At 33.4% G+C, this 17,389-nt stretch overlaps 1 protein-coding gene across 2 annotated transcripts in view; it reads left to right on the forward strand.

Moving 5' to 3' along the window:
* RPGRIP1L (RPGRIP1-like) overlaps positions 1 to 17,389 on the forward strand; it is a 90,137-nt gene that overhangs the window by 25,077 nt on the left and 47,671 nt on the right. For both annotated transcript variants that reach the window (XM_008578260.1, XM_008578258.1), the window contains exons 9-14: positions 985 to 1,058; positions 7,054 to 7,193; positions 12,549 to 12,655; positions 12,959 to 13,009; positions 13,748 to 13,927; positions 14,527 to 14,644. In XM_008578260.1, the coding sequence (XP_008576482.1) occupies positions 985 to 1,058; positions 7,054 to 7,193; positions 12,549 to 12,655; positions 12,959 to 13,009; positions 13,748 to 13,927; positions 14,527 to 14,644 (670 nt within the window). The remainder of the gene's footprint in view (positions 1 to 984; positions 1,059 to 7,053; positions 7,194 to 12,548; positions 12,656 to 12,958; positions 13,010 to 13,747; positions 13,928 to 14,526; positions 14,645 to 17,389) is intronic.

A 17,389-nucleotide genomic window follows, 5' to 3' on the forward strand; every position in this document is an offset into this window, starting at 1 on the left:
TAGGCATTTGAGATACCAAAACAAAATTAAAGGAACATATCAATTCCTGACGATATGGATGTTCTACAATATCAGCAATTTTGTGAAATTATCTAATTTTTTTTCTAGGAAGTTGTTTGAAAATTCATCTTCCTATTATTGTTGCTACTCATGCCTCCCAACTAGCACAATCTTTTTCTGTAGTTTGTTAAATTTGTTTCTGAGGAGAATGAAAGTGAAATAAGATGCTCATATTCTGTTCTGATCTTGGGAGAACCTTTTACTGTCTCTTACTAGCATCAAAAGAGAATTTTGAAGATGGAGATGAATTTTAAGAGTACTCTGATCCATTGGAAAAAATTTTGACTACAAAATATACTTATGAATAAAACTTAAATACTAGAGTGTAGAAATCTACCTTTTAGTCATACAGATGTAATCATTAGTCCATTTATTTCTGAAAATATTATTCATTGGGATAAAACAAGGTATATAATTTTATTTATTCATTTATTCATACAATATGCTAGTGGCTGTTTGTAAATTCCAGGTAACGTGAGCGATTGTATCTTCAGAGTAGAGACTGACACAATTTGTTTCAACCATGAACCTAAACATAAGTTAATTCGTTTATTCTTTTTACAGGCAAATTGGAAATTAATACAAATTGAATATAATGATGGAATTCATCCTGGTGGAAAGTAAAAAATATTATGTTTCCCAGGAATTAACAGCAAGCTCTTAACACATTCTTTATTGAGTTCTGGCACATGTAGCAGTGCATATGTTTCTACCAAATTAAAACAAGAATATTAATTTCATGTTTATTTAACAACTTTGGAAAAATCAATGCTGAATTAAATGCAGACAGTGTTAGTGGTCTAGTTAGCAGCTACAATTTAGAAATCAAGACTGAAACATGTTAGCCTCCACTCATTTTTTTTTTTAACCTCCATGTAGTTTTATACAATAATCACTTAATGTGTAATTTTCTTCTTATTTTAGCTACAGGATAGAATTAATGACTTAGAAAAGGAACGGGAACTTTTAAAGGAAAACTATGAAAAACTTTATAACAGGTAAATCATTATTCTATGTGTACTTTCATTCTCTTGTTTAAGCTCTTTTATATCAAAGCATTTGTTGTCAGATCTAATATTGATTAAAGAATCAGCAATAAGTGATAGCAAGAAATATGCATACTATAAAAGAAAATAAACTTCGTTTAGGTAGTGATAACATGTTTTTTAACCTGAGCAGTAGTGTATCACTACTAAGAAAAGCATATCACTTGATTGCCAGTAGCAATTTCCATCATTTATTGAACACAAGCTATAGGCTAGCAGACACTGTACTCAATACTCTACATTCATTGTTATAAATTCTTCACAACACCTTGAAATGTGGATATTGTAAATGCACATATTGCATACAAAGAAGATAAAACAGAATTAAATAACTTTAGGAAGTATGAAGTAATAGAGCTTGTATTTGAACCCTCCTGTTCAAGAACTTATATTGAGCCCCTCTCTTATGGGCTCCCCAGAATACTAGTTAAGACTGATTCTGTTAGGGGAAAGCAAAGGTATTCACTATAATTGTCTCTGTTCCTTAATAAAGAGAAACACAGCAGCTTTATCTCACAATGAATTTTAAAGGGCTGCTTCAATTTTGTTTCTTAATCTGTTTTGTAATTACAGTATTTTAGAAATTAACCCCTTCTGGTAATGTTAGAAACAAAATTCTACTCCACAGCTAAGTTTGGTTAAATGATACAGATCTGTGTGTGTGTGTGATTTTTTTAAGTGTTTTCAGTGTTTGACACTGATAAATGATAAATACAGGTTTACACAAAACCAAATTTAATATATAGTTAAATATATATGTTATAGCCAATATTCAGTAGTTGCTTCTATTGATCATATCATTGAAAACTCAGAAAATAGCCATTTGAGCTATAAATACATCTAAATTTTTAACTGTATGTTTTATGTTTTGCAAATTAAATTTACACTTTATAAATTAAACAAATCATAACTAAAGAGTGTGGGGATAGGCTTTTATTTTGGTTTACTTAGAGGTTACCTAAATTAATGTCAGCCATTATTCCAATGGTTTGTATCATCCATGTTGTTTACCTACTAGTGTGGACTGTCTTTGTACAGTGGCTCATTATATTAAGGGCTACCAATGGCAGGTTCAGACACCAGTTAAAATAATATTCATGACCCCTCAGTAAAGGTGGACTGGCTAAAAATCCTTACGTGGAATTTGCCTTGTACGTCCTTCCAGATCATTTAGCTCCAGTGTTTTTATTTTGGTCCCTTTCTCATCAGCCCAGATTAATTTTACCTAAAGTATTTATTATGTCCCAGTTTTATATTTCCATCTCCATAGACTAATACATGGGTTTATATTGACATATATCTAAGTATTTAGAAATTATGTGTTTGAAAATTTAAATGTCAGTATACAGATTGTACAACACCATATTATGGCAGGGAAGATGATGTTATCCCCATATTTTATAAATGAGGGAATTGAGACTCTGGGAAAATTAAGAGACTTGTGCAGTCACACGGCACTGCTGAGACTCCAGTATAGGACTAAAATCCAAATCTTTTGACTTCAAAACTTGAATTTTTCTCCCTATGCTTCACTATCTCTCTGATTTTAATTGCATTGGAAAATTATATATGTGAAAGGGAAACATTCATGGAATAGTGGAACTGTCATCATTCAGAAATTTTTACTGATTTATATTTATCTTCAACATCTTGCATTTTCAAATAATTTAACATGGTCTAAGTACAAAAAAATAAGTGCCGTTTGGCAATTCTACTTCTCAATTTGAGAACTTGCTGAATATACTTTCTTGGAATAAAAAAAAAATCAAACTTAGCTGGGAATAATGCATAAATGGAGTTTTGAGAAATACATGTTTTTCTCATATTTACTTTATCAGCATAAAACTTTATCTTTCCATATTAGAAGATGATCCAATAGTATAAATCTGACTTTAAAGGTTTTTTAAGAATATTTTGTGCTTGAACTACATTTTTTCCTGTCACTAAAGACAGACTTCATTATGCCACTTATGCTTGAATTTTATGTGAGGTATATAGAAGTAAATGTGTGTAATGAGTGTCTAAACATTTAATGTCAAAAGAAAATTAATGTCACTTAAGCACAAAAACCCAGCAAGCACACATAATAGTAAACAGAACTACAAAATACTCCAATACAGTTATTTAAATATATTTTTTCAGAAGTGTAGTTGGAGAAACTTTACAAAATCGTCATCATCGTCCCTAAGATTCTTTACAGCTCTTTTGTTTCATGGCACTGCTGTTCATTGTTGCCAACAACTAATGTTCATCAAAAACTACATATACTCCCTGTTTGGTTAGTCATAATGATACATGTCTTAAAAAGGAGAGCATTTGTTTGTTATTCAAAATTGGCTACATTTCAGGGGAAAAATATTGCTTGCAGATTGCATTCTCATCTTCCTTTTTCAAATAAAATTTTGAATGTGTTTATTACTTGACATGTGACATATTAGGGAATCATCTGGTAAAATAAAATCCTCATGTTAGTATTTGGTTAAGCCTTTTTTAATATGCTAAAGCATTTTTGATACAATGCCAAGAAATAAGTATAACTTTAAGAAATGTTCAACTTAAAAGTTCAAAATAATTTTTTTATAATTAAATATTTCTATTTGGTCAGAGAGAAATTATACTATAGTAAAAGCTGTGTTCCATTTTCGTTTGGGGGCCATGTAACTGATGAATGCAGTGGTACTTCATTCAACTATAATGTATACAAATAACCTGGAAACCTTATTAAAATGTAGGTTTCACTGCCCCTTCAGAGCCTCCCCACGTATTCACTCCCCTCTCCCACCGCCACCGTCTTATTCGGGTTCAGTCAATGGAGGCTGGGCTCAGAGAATCTGTTAAAGGTGATTTTAAGATATTAACTCCTTGAGAGACACTAATCTAATGCCTATTTTTTCAATGTTTGTTTTTGTTTTTTGAAAATATTAACCCTTTTAAGCATTGGGTGGATCAAATGTTTGCAACATGATAGTTATCTGACATACAAAATTTAAAAGAGTTTTGGTGACCACCCATAGACTCTTGGTGCTCCGTTTCTGTAAAATGAGCTCTTGTCTCCTGCAATCTTCTAAGAATCTTGAAAGTTCATGTGATCAAATATGAGCATTTTGTGCTTCCCAGAAATCAAACTCTTAAGTACATTTTCCTCCAATAAATGAAATATCTTGATGTATATATGTATTTAATTTTCATTAGGCCCTAACTAAAGTACCTTTGGATTTCTTTATTAATGGTTTAGAGTTTATTCTTTTCTTTCTCAAGTTAGGATGCCCTTGAACATTGGACTAAATGGAATTAATTGTGTCAGAAATAAAAAGACCTTAGGGTGGAGATGAATTCTTTGGCTTTTATTTCTATCCTATCATGTTTTTGATCAAGGGTGTGTATTTACACTATGCAGACCCATGGCTGCCAGTGGACATGCCAGTGACCACAGGCACCAATGGACATTTCACTGCAAACTGACATTTTATGATCCCCCCTCAGTTGTCACTATAGGCAATATACAAAACCATTTTCATGAATAAAAGGTTCTCAAAGACTGTTTTCATATGCAGATTTAATCATGTACACAGCCCTTTCAAAGAAAATGGAGCCAGATGTGGTTCACCATTTATAGTTACACAGATGGCTCCAAGCACAGAGGAATACAGTAAATTCAAAAGGAATTCCTCATGAAACTCCAGTGGAATGTTATCCTAAATTTAGAGGAAAGATAGCAGTAGACTAAATTCAGATTGACTTATGCTGATTTACACTAGTATTTTGTGGGTTTGGAAAAACCAGGCTGCTAAATTGTTCTTAATTTAAACACGTACAGCTTCTGATGTTTCTGCCAGATTAGCTGTTGGTGATCTTTTTGCTGGTACTAATGCTATTGGAACACTACTGTTTCTAATTTTTGGCATCTGATATAATGTATAGTTGTGCCTATTTCATCATGCTAATTTTTTTTCCAGGTGGTATGTTTTGAATAATACAAGACACACACATACACACACACATATATACCTATATGTACCCACATTCATGCATATATGTATGTGTGTTTGGTATATATAATTTGGGCAGACACAGAAATTATATTTGTTCTTTATTAAAAAATGAGCATATATAGGGCCGAGCCCGTGGTGCACTCGGGAGAGTGCGGCGCTGGGAGCGCAGCGTCGCTCCTGCCACGGGTTCAGATGCTATATAGGGATGGCCAGTGCGCTCACTGGCTGAGCGCGGTGCGGCCAGTCTCAAAAAGGACAAAAAAAAAAAATGAACATTAAGGAAATATTATTTAGCTTAGTATTTAAAATACATATTTTATTTGAATTTCATTTAAATTTAGGTTAATTGTACCTTTGATAAAACTAAACCTAAAATATTGGTATATCAGATCAGTGTACTTTTTAAGGTTCCATATGTGAAATGAGAACATTGATAGAAGAAACAGATGTCATATTTAGAGGAGCTTCCAGATTTCTGTTTATTTTCAAGGTCATGTTCTTTTAAATGCAATAAAAATATTCAAAATGTGAAATGAATACACAATTTTGTCCTTTTGAAAGCTGTGCCTCCCAGAAAAGTATCTTTTTTGGAATAAAACCTCAAGACTAGTTGGGAGCAACATTAAGGGCAATTTTCAATAATAAGTTTCTTTTCCATTTACTTCGTTATCAGTATAAAACCAGGTTTTATAAATTCTTGTTTCATTTACTAGGCTTAAAATAAGTAGAAGGGTCAAAGCTGCTGATGATTATTCAGTCACATCAAGCTTCACAGATAATGGTTTTCTGCTGAAATACAGATCAAGATCAGTTTTTCTAAAACCTGGCTATCACCTGGGGAGCTTTATACAAATATGAATTCCTGGGCCCTGGGAAATTCATTTTTAAATTTCCCTATGTGCCCTTAGTGCAGCAGGTCTAGCAAAGTGCATAGTCTAGCAGTTAGAAACCACTGGCATGAACAAATGTTTATTGTATACCTTTGGTGTACCACTTAGTTATTATTTTTTTTTTTTTGTCTTTTTTCGTGTCCGGCAACGGATCGCAACCCTCAGTGTCGCGCCCATACCGGACCGGGACCGGCAACGGGATCGCAACCTTCGGTGCTGCGCCCGCACCTCGCTCAGCCAGTGAGCGGGAACCGATCTGTATGTGGGATCCGAACCCTCGGCGGGAGCGCTGCCGCACTCCCAAGCGGCGCACTGTAGCAGTGCACCACCAGGCCGGCCCCCACTTAGTTATTTTTTAACTGCTTCTTTCCTCTGTTATGCTGGGTCTTGATCATTAGCAGATTTTAACCGTAATTTAAACTGCTACACTTTTATTGAGAAATAATGATTCTATCTTTGTCCTTATCAGGCACAGAGCATTGGTTTTCATCCTAATCATGTGTTACAAGTAAAATTGTTTTTTAGGACAAAAACTGTATTATCACTACTTCTTAATATCAGAATTATTGTCTTGTGGTTCGATGTACTATCATTTTGTGGCCAGTAGTTTGTGAATATGTTATTATCACAGACTCTTTAAAAGTTTCACAGAATTAAAGATCAGGTGGAAAGTCCATTTTCTCTGCATTAAGTGGATTTGTAAGCGGGAAAGAATAGTTTTGTACGATGTCAACTGCTGAGGTTTAGAATTGTGGATTCCTCTGGAGTATGTACAGTATCTGAATTCCTTTACTAGTCCCACAAAAGCTACACGCTGCCAACTTTTCTGACTTTAGAGCTCTAAATTAAGGCCAGTTCCTTTGCTCATCCCACAAACTCTTTCATGTTCCCTAACCGCAGCCTGAGAAAGGCGCCTTGGTTTCAACAGCAGCAGACCAGCATATGTTTACTTAATTCCTAAGACATGATGACAGTGGTCTCTGTGCCACTAAAAGCTTTTCTCTTTATTATTTTCGATTGAAGCAGATTTCCAAGCTTTCCTTGCATGTCATGTGTGTTTTGCAGTGCCTTCAGTGCTGCCCATGAAGAGCAATGGAAGTTAAAGGAACAGCAGCTGAAAGTACAGATTGCTCAGCTTGAGACTGCCTTAAAATCTGATCTAACAGACAAAAGTGAAATCCTTGACAGATTAAAAACTGAAAGAGGTACATGTAAAATAACTACTGACTTACTCATTTTAGACATCTGATGTTTATTCATTGAATCAATCAGTACTAATTGTGGTACCTACTGTTTACCAGCCACCTTGCTATGTATTGGGGACACAGCCTGTATTAACAGCCATGCACTTTCATGAATTTATTGACTAAAATTTCACTTACTCAGCCTACCATATATGGCAAAGGAATTATGTTTACTCAGAGTTGTCCTTATTCAGGTTGTCTTTAATTTGTTTAATTTTCCTAAATTCTCAGCCTTTCTTTATTTGAGTTAACAAGTGTTTATTGAGCACCAGTATGTGCTAGGCACTGTTCTGTGTACTGGGGATACAGCAATCAATAAACCAAAGGCCTCACCCTCATGAAAAATTAATAGGGAGAAACTGACAATAGTTTAATAAATATGCACTAGATCAGGTGGTGGCAAATGCAGTGGGAAAAAACAAAGCAGCGTAAGATGACAGAGGAGTGGCAGAAGTAGTTGCCTGTTGTTTTTGATAGGTTGAACAGAGAAGATCTCTCTGATAATGAGATTTTTAATTGTCCCTGCTAAAATAATAATTAGAAGTTTCATGTTATAAGTCACAGATCTCACCCTTCTTATCTCATAGAAGTAAAATAATTATAAAGAAGATGTCTGAAATACTGTATTACACACTCGTACATATACACACAAATGTACAATGAGTGAAGTGAATTATTTGTTTCAGGGGTTGTATCTGTTTGCTCATTCACTACATAAACCAAGTAATGTGATAATAAGGTTGCTCTTTCTGAATATTTGCAGTTCACTTGCAACAGACTCTAAAAAAATTTTTGTTTTTTAGTGCATTTTTTTTTTTTATGTTTTAATGTCTCTAAAATTGGGATCCATCTTACAAATGATAGCATTTTAAAATTGTGGTATCACATTTTTTTCATATTTTAACAAGTGTGAAATCAGAACACATCTTACAATCAGTGGAGTCTTAATTTCAATAAAACACACTAGTGTAATATTTATTCACCAAGTGATTACATTTGCTGATAGATTATAAATTTTTCTCTAGAATATTGTGAGTGTAATAACATGGTGATATGGGTCCTGACCTGGTGGTGGATATTTAAAAGCTTTTATATGAAAAAATACATAGTTCCTGATTTTAATGTGCAGTATCAAATACCTAACAGAGTGCTTTGTCTTAGTAGTTGCTCAATAAATTGTTACTCACTGAAAGGAGATGGAAATGCTCTATATACTCTCTTTTTTCCAAAAGTGGATAAATTGCTCATTGTTAAAGGAAAGGGAAATTTGGGCCGGCCCGGTGGTGCACTGCTACAGTGCGCCACTTGGGAACGCGGTGGCACTCCCGCCGAGGGTTCGGATCCCACATACAGACCGGTTCCCGCTCACTGGCTGAGCGAGGTGTGGGAGCAACACCGAGGGTTGTGATCCCATTGCCGGTCCCGGTCCGGTATGGGCGCGACACTGAAGGTTGCGATCCGTTGCCGGACACGAAAAAAGACAAAAAGGAAAAAAAAAAAGGAAAGGGAAATTAAATAAAGCTTTTTTATCTCTGTGCTTTCTGTATCTCTTTAGATACCAAGAATTCCAAAACTGATATCTTTTAGACATCTGTTCTGGTCTCTGTAAAGAAACTCTTCTTTTTTTTTTTTTTTTTTTTTTTTTTTTTTTTTTTTTGTCTTTTGTCTTTTTTCGTGTCCGGCAACGGATCGCAACCCTCAGTGTTGCCCCCGCACCGGACCGGGGACCGGCAATGGGATCACAACCCTCGGCGCTGCCCCCGCGCCTCACTCAGCCAGTGAGCGGGAACCGGTCTGTATGTGGGATCCGAACCCTCGGGCGGGAGCGCCGCCGCGCTTCCCAAGCGGCGCACTTATCCAGTGCGCCACCGGGCCAGCCCTAAAGAAACTCTTCTTAAGGGGGTACTATGTTAGAGTTTTTTTTAAACCTGCTTATTGTTGTTGAATTAATTCTGAGTAGTCTTATTAAGTATTGTGATTGCTAAGTTATTTTAATTCATCTATTTTATTCCTCATCTTATTTACTGGTTATTATATCTTTGGGGGATTTTTTTTGAATAATAAAAATAATTCATGTACACTGTGGGGGGGGGGGTCCAGTAACCAAAAAATTTTTAAAATCAGTAAATCCCACAACCCTCTAGATAATCATTGCTCGTATTTAACATGTATCCTCTCAGAGTTGTTTCTATATGTATAGATAAAGTTTTGTAATGTGCTTTTAAATTTACTATATTGAGAAATCATTCCTTAGGTTTAAATATAAATCTACATCATCATCATTTATAATGGCTGTTATAGTTTCAAGTGTGTGGATGCACCATAGATTATTTAACAGTCCTCTACTGATGAATATTTAAGTAGCTTTGTTTTTTTTAAGTATCATAAACAACATTTTTCTACACAAATCTTTACATATTTATCCAATTATTCTCTAAAGAAAAATTGCTAGAACTGAATCTTTATTTTTAATGCAAGTGTTATTTTCCAGTTATTTTTGTTGAATACCTCAAATTTACAAGTCTAAGGATTTATTTTTTTGTCTCTTTGTAAAAATGTTACAATAGGTTATAAGAAAAATATTATATCTTTTAGCCATCTTTACCAGGAGAATGATAAACAAAATATTGAAATTGTCTATTTAAGGTAATCTTTTAACATTTAGAACGTTCTTTATTATATTACAGATTTTGAAATTGTTTAATTTTACTTTGAAGTCTCTTCACACATTTACCTTTTCATGTATCAAGTGTTCTTTGCCAGAAGATGTTTCCCTGGTCTCTTGTAGTCATTCATCTAACTGGCAAATTATTTTTAGAGAATACTCACCTCTTTATTCAAGGTACAAATTAGTTTCAGATTGTGTGAATATGTGGGGGAAGGATATGTAAATGCAGTTTGCATTTGGTTAATGCTTAAATTAACTGCATGTGTTTAAGGGCTTGCTTTTGAAAGTTCCTTTCTATCTTTAGCTGAAATGCATAATTCAGCATAATGCATATGGTTATATTGATCACAGCTGAAGATATTAGCACAAAGGAGCTCTGAAAATTGTTTAGTTGAATTGTTCTCTGCACTTTGCTTATTAATGGTGTGCTGGAAGAACATAATTTTTAAAGAGTGAAATGTTATCTCATTTGAATAAAATGCTGTTTAGCTTAACTTGCTTTCTGTCAAATCATAAGGTAAGGAGGTTATTTTTCCTTTTGTACATCGTGCTTTGATTTTTCATATTATAATTCAGCAGGTCTATTTCCTCTTTGAACTATAGCGTTTCAGTACTTTTTAAAGAACCAGGAGTTATATCCCCAATAAACAGTTTGAGAAAGGAAAAATATAGTGGATAATTCTACATAAAATTCAGTAGGGAGAAGGTTATTGATACTCAGTAATGTCTTCTCCCACTAACTTATTTTCCCACTAATAATGCCCTACTTTTAAATATATCAGTGAATGGAGACATAGCTGTTGACAAAATTCAGTGAAGGATGGAACATTTAAATGAGTTTATTTGTACCTATTAGCATATCATTCTTAGAAACCCTACTCTGAAAAATTGAAAGCATACATAAACTAGAGCATAGAAATAATAATCAAAATACAGTATGTCTGGATTAAGATGAACAGTCATGTCCTTTACACTTTACTCATTCTTATAACCCCTCAAAGTTTTACTGGTCAGGAAATGAAATTATATTATCCTCAGTACCTTTGGTTTTACATTCTTCTGACTATACTTACCTTCTTTTTGTTACCTAATCATCCTATCCAGATGTCGTTTTAACATAATCAACATGAAAGAGTCCCATATTCTTATTCTACTTTGTAACCAAAAAAGTTTATTTCACAAGAATTCATTTGTATTATAAATCCCAATTTTTAATTTAAAAACAAGTATTTGTCTTTACCTTCAAATTTTCGAAGTATTTTTTACATTTAGAAATTTTTTTAGTTCACTAGATATAAGCAATTTATTCTCTAGGATAATCTTTTAATCTTCTATCAACATAAAAGGTGTCAATATCAATAAAAGTGTTTATATATTTGATATTAAAATGACTGTATATACCCTAGGGTCACTTTTTTTTTTAGATTGTCAGGAAATATGACATTAAAAACATCCAAATTTAGTCCGTTTCTTTTTTACTGTGTAATTTAACATTTTTACTTATATGTAGTGTTTATAGCTTGGGAACACAACGCCTTATAAAAGTCAGAAACATATTTTTGTATAAAATGCAGTCAGTATGCAAACACATTCATATAAAGAATTCCTGGCAAATGTATTGATTTTTTTTTCTTAAGAAAAGGAAACAAAAATGTACATTTTAAATTGAAGACTTAGGATAAATTTAAATCAATGACAGCAGAATGAAATTAGTGGGACACTTTGGATGACATGGTTTAGAGTTAATCCACAGGAAGGCAACAAAGGAGGACCCCTGACCACCATAATGAACTATAGTGATGAGTACACTTAAGAACATGAGCCTGAAGGCTGCAGTACATTTGTTTGCTATATTGTTTAAAAAAAAAAAAAAAGTTAAATATGTTTAATGCAGAGAATGAAAAATTAGTCTCTTTATGAATCTGCTGTCTCTGTACCTCTACTATACACTCCTGCTTGCTGGCCATGGCAAATGAGTGCCTAGGCAAGCACGTGTAACCCATATCCATTTCTTAACAATAACCCTAACTCCATGTCCTTCTAACTAATAATAGCATGAACTCAGTGAATAAGAAACACACATGAATTATTATTGACACTACCATACATTGGTTGAGAATCCATTCCTCCTATTGTAACAAATTTGTTGGAAGTAAGTGTGGTTGGTTAAATTATGGATTCAGAGTTTATCAGAGAAATTGTCTTGTTTTAATACATAGACATCATGCTAAGTTGGGAAGAGAAAATTTAAAGTCAACTAGAAAACTAAAAAGTCAAAAACTTTTTTTGCATGCCTCTCAGGACCCTTAATAAGTAAGTAAAAATCATAGATTTAGAAACATATTTTTTTAGGCATTTTAAATAGAATGTACCTTTGAAGTCCCAGAGGCCACAATTTCCTTATGTTAATACTATGAACTTAAGTCTTAAGTTTTTGGTAAGCGAGTGAATCATATGGTAGGCACATGATAGTATACATTTAGTCCTCATTTCCCTGCTGCCTCTGTCTAGGTGCTAGATCAATTTCCTCTCTGACCAGAACAACACTAGACCAAGCTTGATGTGTAACAGGAATTAAATTAATTTAAAATGTGTTCTTAGACCCAATTCTCACTTACCTTTTTAATTGCATTGACTTTATTTTTAAGACCAAAATGAGAAACTCACTCAAGAGAGTAGAGAACTACAGTTACAGTATCTGGAACAAAAGCAACAACTTGATGAACTAAAAAACCACATGAAGTTTTACAACCAGGTGAACTATTTTCTTATTTAGAAAATAAACTCAAAGTGTTTATGTAGATATTTTATGCATAGAGAAAACACTATAATACAAAGCAAAAGAATACAAATATATTACTTGGTTTATTAACTCATGGTATAAGGTAGCTTATGTTCTGTGAGGATATTCTGAATAGTTAGACTGTCTCTTATTCTTAGTTTGTTAATTGCATGGTATCAGGCAGCTTATGTTCTGTGAGGATAATCTGAATAGTTGGACTATCTCTTGTACTTTCCATTAATATCTTACTGTGAGCTTTTACTTAATCTATTGCAGGAGAGTGCTATAAATGCTGATGAACTGAGTGAAGCTCTCCTGCTTATAAAGGTAACTTTCTGAACTTCACCGTGAATTTCATGTATAAATATAACTCTTTCAGCATAATGATGACCCTTATCTGTAACCCTTATATTTGGAGAATGAATTATTTGTGTATCTTCTGAAAGTTAGTTCATCTTTTACATATATATCACACATCAGCTCTACTAAGACTCAGGAAAGTGGTCAGGTGACATTTAGTTACAACATATGCATATTTCATAATGACATCGAAATTACATTAAAATAGACCTAAAAATGCTTATTTAAAGCACTTTCTTTAACTGTAACAAACGTTCTACTTTTACCTGCCTCACTATAAAACTAATCAACAATTTTCTGCCCTAAGAGATCTTGGTATGCACCCTGTTATCTTAAGTAAAATATTGAATTATAAATGTAACAGGAAGATATTTTTAGTTCTAGGACATTCTGTTATTTACAAGAAGATACAAGAAAATACACTTCTTTTCTTTTAGGTCACAGTGTAAATTTTAATCAAGTGAAGAAATAGAAATAAATGTACATAATTCTTTTTTATGTTATGAAGTAATAAACTATTTTTTATTTCTTTGTAATTGTTCCAAATGTCTATTAAAAAATATATATCAAGACTGCTTTATTTCTATGGAAAAATAGAAATATATCTATTTTCAATTAATGATTATTTCTTGTATATCTATATTAATTCACAAAATCACATTTTAGAAATTCTTATTTTAGTAATAAAACATGTTTTTGTTTTAGGCTCAAAAAGAACAAAAAAATGGAGACCTTTCCTTTTTAGAGAAAGTAGACGGTAAAATTGATAAAGATCTAGAACGCTCCATGAGAGAACTGCAAGCAGCTCATGCAGAAACAGTGCAAGAACTTGAAAAGACAAGAAACATGCTAATTATGCAACATAAAATTAATAAAGATTATCAGGTAACGTAATACAATAAATTGAGAGGGTAGGTTATCTGTAATATTCTACTGATGATTTACTTTTCTAAGAAGTATCATGTGTTATCATCTGTTATAATCTGTTATCTATTATTATGTATTACCACATCCCTGGAATTTAGCCCAGGTACTTAGAATAAATAGATTAAAAACAAATAATTTTTTAAAAATCCCTGGTTTTAGGAAATGAGTAAATTTAGCCCAAGTACTTAGAATAAATAGATTAAAAACAAATAATTTTTTAAAAATCCCTGGTTTTAGGGAATGAGTAGTGGCAATGAACTCACCTTTATTAGCATTAGCACATTCTGCAGATGAATAAGTTATTCTGAAGTCTTGCCACATGTTGTGTTAGCTTTTAACAAAATGAAAACTCACCACCATAAAAAAGAATTTTACTTCTGATTTTCAATATCACCAACCATAATTTTCTAAACTGTAAGCTATTTGAGGTCAGGAAACCATGGTTTACAGCTCCTGGTATCCCCAGGATCTAGAAAATGCTTGAATCATAGTAGCTTTGAAAAATAAAAATGAAACTAATCATAAGTATTGAAATTTGATATCTGTCATTTTTTTAGATGGAGGTTGAAGCAGTGACCCATAAGATGGAAAATTTGCAACAAGATTATGAACTGAAAGTGGAACAGTATGTTCATCTTCTTGATATCAGGGCTGCCCGCATCCAGAAACTTGAAGGTACAGTGTGCACAATTTTTTGTACCAGAACTAGAGGAATGATTTTATAAAAGCTAAAAATGTCATCCAAATGTCTTTTTACTGTGTTTTTAGCAATTTCTAGCTGTAATAATAAGTTACCAGAAATGCTATTTTCGCTTGATTCTTTTCTAGACAAGAATTTTTAGTAATTCCTGACTGCTTTTTGAATTCAGTTTTGCCTGCAACATTTCAAAGTACTTCATAAAATACCACAGATTCAAATTTACCACTCCTTTTCTAATTTCTCTTCTAAGCAACCCGTGCAGCTGAGCCAAACAGGTCTGCTTGCTCCTTGTCAGATTCACTGTGCTCAGTCCCACCACTATGCCTCTGTTCTTGCTCTTCGCTCTGCCTAAACCTCCTTTCTACCTTGATTCCAAGATATATTGTTCCCTGCTTTGAAATCTAGTCAATGATCACCCATGCCAGGAAGCTGGCTCTTATCACTCCTAGATATCCCTCCACTTAAATTGTCCTTGCAGTGATTTTCAGATTTTAGCAAGTATGAAAATCACCTGAGGAATTTGTTTAAAATATGGCTTCCTGTATACTACCCCTAGGGATTCTGGGGCCCGTGATTCTACATGTTTAGAAATAACTACAAGCTATTCAGATGCAGGTGCAAGACTATACGTTGAAAAACCATAGCTCAGCACTTACCTACCCAGTTTTCCTTTCACGTAGCCAAAACATATATGTTTGGGGAGTATATAAGTGTTCTTCAGCTGTTGAAGTTTTGCATATTTTCTGTAACTACAATACAAGTTCTGCAATGATAAGTATTTGTCTCTCTTTCATGTCCACTGCCATATACTATGTAATTCAGTGGTCTATGCTAGCAGTAATTTTATACTCTTAAAAATTATTGAAGATCCCAAAGACCTTTTATGCTGAATTATACTTATTAATATTTATCATAATGGAAATTAAAAGTGAAAATTTTTAAAAATATTTTTAAATTTATGTTAAAGTAATAAATATATTACATGTTAACATATATTACATTTTAACATAAATTACAGTATTTATTTTTTTAAAGTTATATTTTACAAAATGAAAAAAAAACTGAGAAGAGTGGCATTGTTTTTAATTTCAGAAATTTTTTTTTTTTTTGAAATTTTTTAAATTAACATTTTGCAAATCTTTTTAGGGTCTGGCTTAATAGAAAAGAGCTTCTGCACTTAATCTGTTATAATATCACACATCATGTAATCTCTGAGAAATTCCATCATACACTTGTGAGAGAATAAAAAAAAAAAAGAGCAAATAACATCTTGGTATTATTATAAAAATAGTTTTGAGCTCACTGACCCCAAAAATGGTTTCAGGGACCCTCAGGTCTTCCCAGACCACACTTTGAAGACCTCCACTCTATGTAGAGGGCTCAACAAATATCTTTATCTGACCAAAAAGTGTTTTCCAAAAGTCAAGGAGCAGTGTGTACTTTTTATATCAAGTAGTACTCAATAAAAATTTGCTTAGTGGAATTTTCTTCATTAAAAGGGAGATCACAGAGTTTGGGATTTTCATTCCTTACAAATCTTTCTAAATCTTTACCAGTATATTTTATCTGTCCTCAAAATGCATTGATTTATTCCATAAACATGACCAAGCCCCCTAATGCATCCTAAGCAAAGTGCTAGGCAGTGAGAATACAAACAGAAAAAAATTAAGGAGTCACCTTTAGGGAACTCATAGGATGTGGACAAATAAATAGATGGTTATACTAGATGGTTAAATAGATGGTTTACTGCAAAGCATGGGAAGCTTAGAAAATGCAAAGGCTATCAAGGAAACATAGAGGAGAGAATGCCTATTTCTACCTCAAGATTCAGGACAGACTTCGCACAGTAAGGCATGGAGTCCTTAAAACTGACAGAATTTACCACTAAGTAAAAGTAATGGAAGGCATCTCAGGCAGTAAGTGAGGCAGATAAAAATGCCCTAAGTGTGAAGCATTGTAGTACAGTCGAGAAACTGCATTGTGGGTCCCTCTAATTGGATCTCAGGATTAGCAAAGGGGGGAGAGAATCTGGAGATAGGGCTGGAAAGAACAAAATCATGAAGGCCCTGTTTGCCACTCTGATGAGTTTGAACCTTATTAACCTAGAGAACCTCTAAGGGATCTTAAGGCAGGGAGTGATACACTCAGAATTGCATTTTGAAGATTATGCTACAGTTATCAAGAAAAATGGGTAAGATTTGAAGGAAGGAAGCAGTTTGAGTTTCATAATAATCTAAGTGATAAACTGGAAGTATAAATAAGGTGTAGTGGAGATGGAGAGGACAGGAACACATTTGATAAAGAGTTAGGAAATAGTGTTAAATAGCAGTGACCTATAGATGTAGGGAGAGTAAAAGAAAAAGAGGAGTCTAGGCTGACTCTCTGGTAGCTAGCTTGGGTGAGTGGATGAATGCTAACACCGTCACTGGAGATTTAAAGTATGGAAATAGCTAGAAGACAATGTGATTCATTCTATTTTGGACATGTTGAGTTTGATGTGCCTATGGTCTAGATAGATACAGGGTTATACAAAACATTACAAAAATGGATCTGTGTGTTGATTTTGTATCCTGCTACTGTGCTGAACTCTTTTATCACCTCTAAGAGTTTTTTAATAGATGATTTGGGCTGTTCGATATATAAGATCATGTCATCTGCAAACAGGGACAGTTTGACTTCATCCTTTCCAATCAGGATGCCCTTTATTTCCTTCTCATTTC

Source organism: Galeopterus variegatus, unplaced genomic scaffold (genome assembly GCF_000696425.1).
Source record: "Galeopterus variegatus unplaced genomic scaffold, G_variegatus-3.0.2 Scaffold1652, whole genome shotgun sequence".
Lineage (NCBI taxonomy): Eukaryota > Metazoa > Chordata > Mammalia > Dermoptera > Cynocephalidae > Galeopterus > Galeopterus variegatus.